Source organism: Phalaenopsis equestris, unplaced genomic scaffold (genome assembly GCF_001263595.1).
Source record: "Phalaenopsis equestris unplaced genomic scaffold, ASM126359v1 Scaffold000134, whole genome shotgun sequence".
Lineage (NCBI taxonomy): Eukaryota > Viridiplantae > Streptophyta > Magnoliopsida > Asparagales > Orchidaceae > Phalaenopsis > Phalaenopsis equestris.
Window position 1 is genome coordinate 2,836,864 of NW_018164576.1, and position 10,621 is coordinate 2,847,484.

The 10,621-nt window shown below is 37.5% G+C and overlaps 2 protein-coding genes across 2 annotated transcripts; one reads left to right on the forward strand and one right to left on the reverse strand.

Moving 5' to 3' along the window:
- The first annotated feature begins 1,736 nt into the window (after window positions 1–1,736).
- On the forward strand, window positions 1,737–4,102 carry LOC110021332 (pentatricopeptide repeat-containing protein At4g02750-like). The gene is made up of 2 exons (XM_020719783.1): window positions 1,737–2,534; window positions 2,644–4,102. The coding sequence occupies exons 1-2, from the start codon at window positions 1,775–1,777 to the stop codon at window positions 3,600–3,602; spliced, it is 1,719 nt and encodes a 572-aa protein (XP_020575442.1). The 5' UTR covers window positions 1,737–1,774; the 3' UTR covers window positions 3,603–4,102.
- An 860-nt stretch (window positions 4,103–4,962) lies between these two features.
- On the reverse strand, window positions 4,963–10,380 carry LOC110021334 (histone H3.3). The gene is made up of 5 exons (XM_020719784.1): window positions 10,287–10,380; window positions 5,927–5,998; window positions 5,715–5,791; window positions 5,521–5,611; window positions 4,963–5,416 (listed from the first exon to the last, which is right to left on the reverse strand). Exons 2-5 carry the CDS (start codon window positions 5,996–5,998, stop codon window positions 5,246–5,248), a joined length of 411 nt encoding a protein of 136 aa, XP_020575443.1. The 5' UTR covers window positions 10,287–10,380; the 3' UTR covers window positions 4,963–5,245.
- Window positions 10,381–10,621: the final 241 nt, after the last annotated feature.

Below are 10,621 nucleotides of genomic sequence, written 5' to 3' on the forward strand. Positions count from 1 at the left end.
AATTTTGGCCAAATTTGGGTCCCAAGGGCCAGTTAGGTAATTTGGAGGTGCCTAGGGGCAAAAGGCCAAGTTGGGCATTTCAAGTGCAATTGGGTAGAGAACCATTTTAAATGAGTCATGGACCAATGAAATCTCCATTTTGGGTTCCCATATATTGGTCTTAGCCAGAGTATTGTGAGGGTATGGTGAGGGTATGGTGTGGGTATTGTGAGGGGATTGTGTACCTTAGCTCCAAACCAACACCCAGGGTCAATCCTAAGGTCAAGTAGTCAATCATTTAATCTCTCCTTGAGTTCCCTCATAATGATCTTACCTACTAAGTGCTAGAGGTTAGGACCAATATGTGGAACTTCAAGTTGAGTAAAGAGAAGAGTTTTGAGTTTCTAATGGTGAGGGTACCTTTTCTAGTTTTCTAAGACTAGTCAGTAGGAAAGTCCTATAGCTAGACCTAGGCTACTAAAGAAATTTCTAGACCTCAACCAAAAGTGAGGTCAACATTGGTAAATTGATGGGCAAAAAGTTTCCCATCCATCTGCTGAAGGTTGAGTTGATATGGAATGGTCTTAGTTTGATATTTTTCATTTGATTATGGTTAGTGCTGACTGTTTCATAAGTAATTTTGAAACATCGGAAGCATGAGATGTTGTGTTGTGTGTAGGGTAGTGGATTGTTGCTAGAGATGTTATTGGTATGGATTGATGGACCCTCTAATTTGTCCCTGTGCGAGGTCTTTCATCCTCGGTTTAGGTCCAGTTTCCTCACCTACCACTTCAATACTGGGATAATGAAAATATTGTCAGAACTATCTCAAGCATATTGTCCTTGAAGACAATGTACAGATGGTGGGCCTCGTTCTCCAAAGGATATCGACAAACTTATTGGCATTAATTGGGAGTTTTTACACCAACCGGCAAGAGGCAAATCAGGTTGACATTCTCCTTCTATAGCGTAGATTCTACCAATTTCAAGGTTTTGATGCAAAATGACCAATGCATTGTTGGCTGGATCAAGACTTCGGGACAGAGTCATTGGTTAGTGGCTGTGGAGTATACAAGCAAAGACCTTCATATTAGAAGACAACTATGGCAAAGTATCTCATCAATTTCTGATATTAGTATCCCTATGATTCTTGTGGGAGATCACAACTGTATAATTTCCCAAGATGACAAGAAAGGCGGCAAACCCTTTCATTTCACTACTGAAGCGCAAGAAATGGAGGAGTTTATGCAATCTAATGACTTTCATGGCCTAAGATTCACATGGAGCAACGATAAGCAAGGGAGAAGTAAAATTTGGGTATGGCATGACAGTGTTCTGGTCAATACCGCAGCCTGCCAAGCTATCCCGCATGCTCAAGTCAGGCATCTTAACCGCAAAGCTTCAGATCACTGCCCACTTTTACTCGTTGGTGCGGTCCAAACCGACAGGCAAAGATCTAACTAGATTAGACTTGATGAGATATGGCTCTCTTATCCTAGAGCTCATTATATTGTTTGGAAGAACTGGCAAAAGGCTGACTTTGGCTCCCATGCTGAAACATTACGAAGGAAGAGCTATTATGTGCTGAATGTCCCCGTGGACAATGTATTTTAAATTCGTGCAGTCCAAGCGATTTAAAAATACATCCAAAATATGCTATTTTAAAATTTTTAAATTCATCAAAATAATATTTTTAATTTTACCATTAATCAAATACTCTAAAATTTAAAATCCGTATATTTCAAAACACAGCAAAACCTCCCAAACGTGCCCGGCATATGATAAAGTCCTGCAAATGCGAAACTCGCGCAAACTCCCATCTTTCTTCCAATTCCGGCACCTCTCCGTTCAAATCACCACCCTTTCTCCCCGCGAGATCACCCGCCACAACCTCGAGATTGGATCCCTGGGTCGCGCCGGCAAAATCGCCGCAGCCCGCAACCTGTTCGACAGAATGACCAACCGCGACGTCGTCTCCTGGAACGCCATCATCACAGCTCACTGGCAGAACAACAACCTGTCGGAGTCCAAGAAACTCTTCAGCTCCATGCGCGAGAGGAATATTGTCTCCTGGAACACCATGATTGCCGGCTGCCTCCACAGCTGCCTCGTAGACGAAGCTTTTGCTTACTTCCTCGAGATGCCCGACAGGAATCTGCAATCCTGGAACGTAATGTTATCCGGGTTTGTTAGATTTGATCGGATGGACGAAGCAGAGAAGCTGTTCGGGGAAATGGCGAACCGAAATGTGATTTCTTATACAGCAATGCTCGATGGGTTCGCTCGCGACGGGAAGATCGATTGTGCTCGGCAGCTGTTTGATGTTATGCCTGAAAGAAATTCGGTGTCTTGGGCTGCCATGATTAGTGGGTATGTCGAGAATGGGAGGTTTAAAGAAGCAGAATGTCTTTTTCTTCAGATGCGGGAGAAGAATGTGGTCGCAATCACTGCAATGATCACTGGATATTGTAAAGAGGGGAAGGTGGAAGCTGCAAGAACCCTTTTTGATGGGATTCTGCACAAAGATATTATCTCATGGAATGCCATGATTGCCGGTATAAAAAACAAAGCATTTCAGTGAAAATTTGAAGAACTGATTGCTCATGTTTTCTAGCTTCAGATCTTATTAGAATTACCGATAAGCAGTTTCATCATGAATTGCAGGATACTCCCATAATGGCTATGGTGAAAGAGCGCTGAAACTGCATGTTCAGATGATGGAAGCAGGCATGAGAGCAGATCATGCAACCATTATTGGTTTATTAACAGCATGTTCTGCTCTTTCTTTACTACAGAGAGGAAGGCAAAGCCACGCAATATCCATAAAGTCTGGGCTGGAGTTTGATATCTCTTTATGTAATGCCTTGATGAGTATGTATAGCAGATGTGGTAGCATTGATGATTCTGAGTTGGTCTTTCAAACAATGCAGAATCGAGATTTGGTTTCATGGAATACCATAATTGCAGCATTTGCACAACACGGATTGTATCAGAAAATGATGGCCTTTTTCGTGGATATGGAAGCAAATAAATTTATACCAAACGGGTTAACTTTTCTTGGTCTCCTATCAGGCTGTAGAGGTTCAGGAAAGGCTGATGAGAGCCTAGACTGGTTTAATCTAATGGTATCTGGATATGAGATAGCCCCAACGCCTGAACATTATGGTTGTATAGTGGACATTCTGAGCAGGGCAGGAATGTGGGATAAAGCTTGGGAGCTTGTTAAAGAGATGCCGTTTGAAGCCAAGGGCAGTACAGTTTGGGGTGCTTTGCTGGGGGGCTGCCACGTTTACAGAAATTTAAAACTAGGAGAAGTAGCTGCTGAAAAGATACTGCAGCAGGATCCAAAATGCTCTGGGGCATATGTTATGCTTTCAAACATGTATGCCGCAGGTGGAATGTGGGAACAGGCGAGTAAAGTGAGGGAACTGATGAACAGGTGTGGAGTGAAAAAACAACCGGGCAACAGTTGGATTGAGATTTCTAATAAAGTGCATGTTTTTTTGGTGGGAGATTCATCGCATTCAGATATTGAAAGGATTCATTTTGAACTTGAATGTATTCGATTGCATATAAGGAAGCATGCTGCTGAGATTGATGTATCAGACTACATTTACGTATAGATGAAATAGAGAACAGAGGGTTAAGACTATGGATTCATTGATTTTATGAAAACAGATGGAAAGTTTCCGTGATTGAGGTTTCTGACTTGGACCGGCTTCAGCCAGGTAAAGGCGAGTTTCGAAAGAATTAGAAAGTGTATCAGGAAGCACAGTGAATGAACTAGATTTACCTGAAATATATGCAAAGGCCCAATGTCATGCTTTTAGATTATGAATAGAGCAGCACTTTCTTCATTCTGCTCCGTATTTTGTTATACCCGATGCAAAAGTATTTTGACAGGTGAGGCTGCGCTGATTGGTATACCGAATTTGGCTGAAGAAAGATAAATTGGTTACGGAAGATTTGATTATCATACCAGCAAGCTCTTAAGATTGTCAAAGATCATGGAAAGGAAACATTCATTTACGCACAACGATTCATGGGGTAAAAAACAAGATCTGATGAATTGACGTGGGGAGCTGCTTCTGGTTGCTCTATAAACAGCGATGACTAGGAAACCAGGCAAGTTGCCCAGCTAACCTTTGCATCCTGCAACTTAGTTACTGTTCACAAGTGTTTTGAGACTTAAAAAATACGACATCTTTTAGGATTGGATTGCCTTTGCATTCTTAAAGTGAATCCTTTGATAAGTCTTAAATATGCTAACCTTTGCATTCTTAACTGTTCTTTTGATAAGTTTTTCGCTAAAATTTTCTTTCCTTAAACTTTAGAAGCACTCACAATTCTCAAGAAGTTCAAGAGAAAAGCTCCGATAACACGCCTCTTCAAAGATCTTTGCAAGGAAGGTGACATTGGCCATGGAGTACTGCTGAAGAGGATTGGATTGCTTTAAAAGCTTTGTTTCTTTTTTTTTTATTATTTGGTAGTAATTTCGAAGAACAGTTGAGAATGTTTACGGATCAGCCCTTAATTTGTTGGTGACATAAAAAAACCAGCTAAACTCATTTCTTAAAGTGAATCCAGTCATTGCTTCAACACTACACAAATTTTCTACGTAAAGAACCTAGTGTAGATATCTTAGCTCTGCAGGGTTCATTTCTTGTTGTGCATATTTTACTCCCAAAAGTTGACTTAGCATAAAGCCAAACCAAATAACTTTTTTTGGCCCATCAGAATATGGTCATGCTCGAATAAATGGGCTGCAACAAAAGCCATACAAAAAGAGCAAAGCTTGAAAAATAATAATAATAATCAAGCCTAATAATATCAGAGAAAAATCGCCCTGGCTGGAACAATTAGGATACTTAACAAAATGTCTCACCTCCTGCCAACACGCAACTTTCTTCACATGAGTTCCATGACAAATATATTTTTGTTCCATGATTATATTTTAGTCTCGGCTGACACAACAGACAATAAGAACACAACCCAAAAATCAGCACTCTTCAACAATTTTTAACACAGTTCGTGATTCCATTCACAACAGCATTGCTAGAATTACAGGATAAAACTACATAAAATTTCACAGCAACATCCCTGTCAAAAGCCTGTCAAAAGTCATACCAATATAGTTGATAACAAAGCACCATAGACGCAACAAAACAAAAGTAGATCAATGTTCAAAAACCCTAAATTCAGCGAGGTGAAAGACATCAAAATAATTTATCAAAGCATGAAGTTCAACGCAGAGGTAGGCTTGGTTCTAAGCCCTTTCACCGCGAATCCTCCTGGCAAGCTGAATGTCTTTAGGCATGATGGTCACCCTCTTTGCATGGATAGCACAAAGGTTTGTGTCTTCAAAGAGGCCAACAAGGTAGGCTTCTGCAGCTTCCTGCAATGCAAGCACTGCATGGCTCTGGAAACGCAGATCAGTCTGCAAACAAATAGAACCAGATTATGCAAACCTTTCTTTGTGGAACAGCAGTATGCATCCATATAAAGAAACTTTCCAAGTTATAAATATAAATTTATGTCAACCTTGAAGTCCTGAGCAATTTCTCTTACAAGTCTCTGAAAGGGAAGCTTCCTGATCAACAGTTCAGTGCTTTTCTGATACTTGCGAATTTCTCTGGAGGGTAAGATAGAAAGAGAGTGAGAAAAACATATTACTCGTAAAGAAACCCACGAGTAATGGAACACATGAAAACAAGATTAGTATGACAATTGTATACCTGAGAGCAACAGTACCAGGTCGATAACGATGGGGCTTCTTAACTCCACCAGTGGTAGGGGCAGACTTCCGAGCAGCCTATAGGACCAAAGTGTGTAAAACGTAAAATAAAAAAAAATGAAGTTTTACTATGAAGGGATAAGATAAAAACAATAACAATACTATTATAATTGAGTCAAAATAGATACAATAATAGTAATAGTAAAATGAAACCTTAGTAGCAAGCTGCTTCCTGGGAGCCTTCCCTCCAGTGGACTTCCTAGCAGTCTGCTTGGTACGAGCCATCTAAGCATGGAAAAACAAAAGGGGAAAAAGAAAAATATATAATTCAAAATCACTCTGATCATTTTGCACAACAGATATTGCATTTTAATGAATTATCATACAACAAAAGCAGAAAGTGTGAAAGTAAAACATGTTAAAATATGTTGCTAGATTAATTTTCCTGAAATACTTCACCTCACTTCATCAAATATGCATTTTCTTAATAAAAATAATAAATTGCATTATAAATGTTATAATAATCATAATTAGCAAATTCCCAACTATTTAACTTTAACGGCATGTTTTTGCATTTCCCGCTCATCACACTTTTACCTTAGATAAAACATCATCTATTTAACAATTCTCTAATAATAATTTTTCTCTCTAGTCTAATTCATATTTTTAACCCGTCGTTAGATACAATCAAAACAACTAAAATCTAAACTTCAATTAGCATATTTTCAATAAATATCACCACAATCATTTATCTACTAAAATCATTTACTATTTTGACTATTGTAATCTAAGCCACGATGTCAACTTAGCATCTCATTTATCCCACAATGAAACTGAAATATGTAAGTAGTTTTAAAATATGAAACTAAAAAAGTTATAAGATTATTAATTAAGGTTACCTTCTTCCATACAACAGTATTAACTTAATTATGGTTTTAAGATTATCTACGCCAACACAGTTTACATTATGAACACAGAATAATGCAGTTTGGGACAAACGAGTCTCGCCAATTTTATTCTGGTAACAGTTTTATTTTTTATTTACTAGTTTACTATTATATTTTAATAGTTGTTTTCTGTTTTTATTAGTGTTTTGTTAATTAATGAGGAAGGTGATCCCTCATTATAGTTTTATCTTGTCAATCTTTTATACCTTATAGAGGTAGTGGCTAAAGGAGTATTCAGTTTTTTCCCCTCTTGCAGGTGTTGTTACCCCACGGGTTGTCTACACCATTTGGTATCAGAGCCTACAATGGTGGAAAGTAGCTTGTCCCCCACAAACAGCAGCAATCATAGCTGGGAGTAATTGCGTGAAGATCAACTCAGATTGGAACAAAAGGTAAATGGTATATCAAATGAGCTGCAGCATTTCATGCATAAAGTTTGCCTAGAGCTTCAACAAATCCGGACAGGGGGTCTTACAAAACCAGCAACAATACCAGTTGTTTTGGCACCCACACTAATGACGGGTGACACCACCACGGCGATTCATAATCAACGGCATCCCCAATGATTCAAACTGCCAATAAGTTTTGAAAATCTTCACTAAGATGAGGAGAAACCTTGTCACCGGCATAACCGATATCCCGATAACGATTCGGAGGCTGTTCGAAGATATGCCCAACAGATGTCGTAGATCGTTTACAGCAATTGCAACGTGAAAATAGACATACCACTTGAATGCTAAATAGATATGCTGAATGAAGGACAGGTTCATCACTTTGAGTTCAAGTCAACTTCCTCTAAAGTGGAAGGGAACTAATACAATTTGGGACAAACAGAGTCCCACCAGTTTTATCCACGTAACAATTTTATTTCTGATTTACTAATTTGTTATTATACTTTAATAATTGCTTTCTTCTTTTAATAGTGTTTTGTTAATTAATGAGGAAAGTAATACCTCATTACTTTTTAACTTTTAACTTGTGAGCCTTCTATTCGTATGTATTATAGGCAATGGCTAAAGAAGCTTTCTATTTTTCTGCCAATTTGGAATAGAAACCTCGATTTATTTTTCTTGTTATTTTTTGCTCTTGTAGGTGCTATTACCTCACGGGTAGGGCTATCAAACCGGCTCGTTATCCGCGAACTCATGTTCAACTCCTTTATATATCGAGCTCAGGCTACAATGAGACTTGTTCGGCTCATTTACATCCCTACTCACGAGTAGTACTGTCAAAAAATCTTATTGTTCGTGAACAGCTCTTGTTTTGCTTATGAAATAAACGAGCCAAACAAGAACAATTTTTTTGCACTCGATATATAAACAAGTAGAACACGAATAAAGATTTGTCCACCCGTGTCCAGCTTGTTTGGCTCGAAATCATCAAATTGTATATATAAATATGCGCCGCGTATTCAAATCAGTTGGTCATGCCTCTGTTTGTCAGTTGTAAGCCCTCTCTAGTCAAGGGTTCAATTCCCCTAGATTGTAGGGTGCAATACTCGAATTATGTGCGCATGATGTATGATCGGGGCTCATACCATAACCTCCAACCATTCCTTTTTTTAACACACACAATTTTTTTTTTAAAGGAAATCGATATTTGGCAGAGGCCCAAATGTCAATTTCCCATGTGCTAGGCCCCACACACACACAGACACACACACAGACACAGACACAGACACAGACACAGACACAGACAGACACAGACACACAGACACACAGACACACACGCACGCACGCACGCGCGCGCGCACACACACACACACACATGCTGCTCTTTCGTGAATCTTCAATTCTATATTTACAGCATAAGTTACCTAATTGCAGTAGTATTTAATTCATTTGGTTGACAGTAATCCCAGTATGACCCTGACTTTACAATTTGAAGAATACACTGATTGAGATTAAAGAGTTGTATTTGAGAATTCATCTCCTCATATGTACAATTCGTCTTCGTAAAGATCGAATCCGAGCCAGAGAAGTCTTACGACTGATAACGCAATTGCTTACCAAATTCTCACATAAGTTCGCACAACTTCTATGTGTGTGCGTATTTGAGAATTCATCTCCTCATATGTACAATTCGTCTTCGTAAAGATCGAATCCGAGCCAGAGAAGTCTTACGACTGATAACGCAATTGCTTACCAAATTCTCACATAAGTTCGCACAACTTCTATGTGTGTGCGTGTGTATGCACATTGATAAATATTACTTTTAAATAATTTAATTAACCACAACACTATGATGATTATAATCCATTAAAATTATTAATCAAACAATTTCAATAAAAATGTATTAAAATTCTCTTTAAATGAATATTTTAATATAAATAATAAAATTTAAATCTAGCCCCTATCCTTCACATTTTAGAGTTGTGTGACTAAAGGCTATCAAAATGACTTATTGTTCGTGAACAGCTCGTGTTCAGCTAGATAAGCAAACAAATCAAACTCAAACAAATTTTTTGAGCCCAATATATAAACAAGCAAAACACAAACAATGATATTTTTAAATGAAGCGGAACATGAGCGAATCCTAAGGTCGCTCGAGCTCAGCTCGTTTACACCCCTACCCACAGGTTGTCTGCACCACAAAACAATAATAAAGATTCTCATTCTTCGATGGAAAAGATTCATTTTATAAATATCATTTTATTAAATAATAAAACTAAATTGTAATTATTAAAACCCCTTAAGCTAAATATATATCATCTTCTTATATTAGATTTGTAATTTGCACATAGTATATAATTTCACCGTTGCTTTACTTTAAAATGCATCACCATTTTATATACACGAAATGAAGTTGGAACATTATTAATCTCATCTTTTTGTTAATATTAAAAAGTTGCTTCAATATGCAGCATTGATCTTATTTAAAAGTTTTTTTAATAAAAGATATTAAATTATCATGCATTTCCACTAAAAAACTCCATAGGGTAAAGGGAATAATAAAAGAAATGAATCAATTTGATTGATTTGTAGATTTGTTTATCTAAAGTTTACTAAAAAAACAAAATACAATGGAACTTGTTTTTTTCTATTTTTTTTGGATTTGGTTAAATAGCATGATAGATTCAATGATTTTGATAAAGTTCAAAATTAAAGGACCTAGTTATTGCTTGACAAAAGACTTTAGCCACATTTTATTGCAGTACTTATTATGATGTATGTTGAATTGATTCAAGAAAGGTTACATAATTTGCCAAGGGTGAATATTTAAAGACAAAATTGGGCATGAAAATCAAACTTTTAGGGTCCATTAGCACATGTAAACAAAACAATTAATACGAAAGGTTATACTCTGCTATCAAAGTTAACAGGACATTCATTTTAACGTGATTTATAAAATGTATGAAAGGAAGCTAAATTAACAAAAGAGGGCTGCTGAAATAGGTGATGCAACGGATCACGACCAAAAGAAACGACAAACAAAACATAGAACAAAGGAAACAGTAGAAGAAATAACATGGTAGAACACCAGATTTCAAAACCCTAGCTTCGATCCTAAACTTAAATTTCTTTTTAGTCATTATAAATCGAATCAACAACAGCATGTTCAACACTGAACCCTTACAAAAACTCAAAATAAATAAATAAATAAGAAAAAAAAATAAAACTAGGCACCTCGGCTAAGTTCTCTTCTTGTCGCTTTCCCTCGTAGAAGCAGAACTTCAAATCTGAAGAGATCTAAAATGAAAAGCAGAAGCAGGGAGACGACTACTTATAGGGATTTGACGTCTTGGATTACCGCCCAAGCAACTGCATCTAACGGCGGATAGTGTCCTGTTGGAAGGTCGAGATTCTCTCTCCGTGTGTTTCTGTCCGATCCACCTGGATTGCCACGCTGGATCCCTCCATTCTAATTGGTTGCAGATGATTATAGTTGAATAGTAGGAATAATTAAAATAAGTTTAAACCGAATTTTTTAAACCAACTTATAAATAAAAAATTTGAAAAAC

What these genes read in the sequence shown, in the direction of transcription:
- LOC110021332 (XM_020719783.1), top strand. Translation starts at nt 1,775, where the DNA reads ATGCGAAACTCGCGCAAACTCCCATCTTTCTTCCAATTCCGGCACCTC. An exon ending in ATGGAATGCCATGATTGCCG is followed by an intron (nt 2,535 to 2,643) that starts GTATAAAAAACA and finishes CATGAATTGCAG; the next exon opens with GATACTCCCATAATGGCTAT.
- LOC110021334 (XM_020719784.1), bottom strand. Translation starts at nt 5,998, where the DNA reads ATGGCTCGTACCAAGCAGACTGCTAGGAAGTCCACTGGAGGGAAGGCT. An exon ending in GGAAGCAGCTTGCTACTAAG is followed by an intron (nt 5,792 to 5,926) that starts GTTTCATTTTAC and finishes TTGGTCCTATAG; the next exon opens with GCTGCTCGGAAGTCTGCCCC. An exon ending in CCTGGTACTGTTGCTCTCAG is followed by an intron (nt 5,612 to 5,714) that starts GTATACAATTGT and finishes CTTACCCTCCAG; the next exon opens with AGAAATTCGCAAGTATCAGA.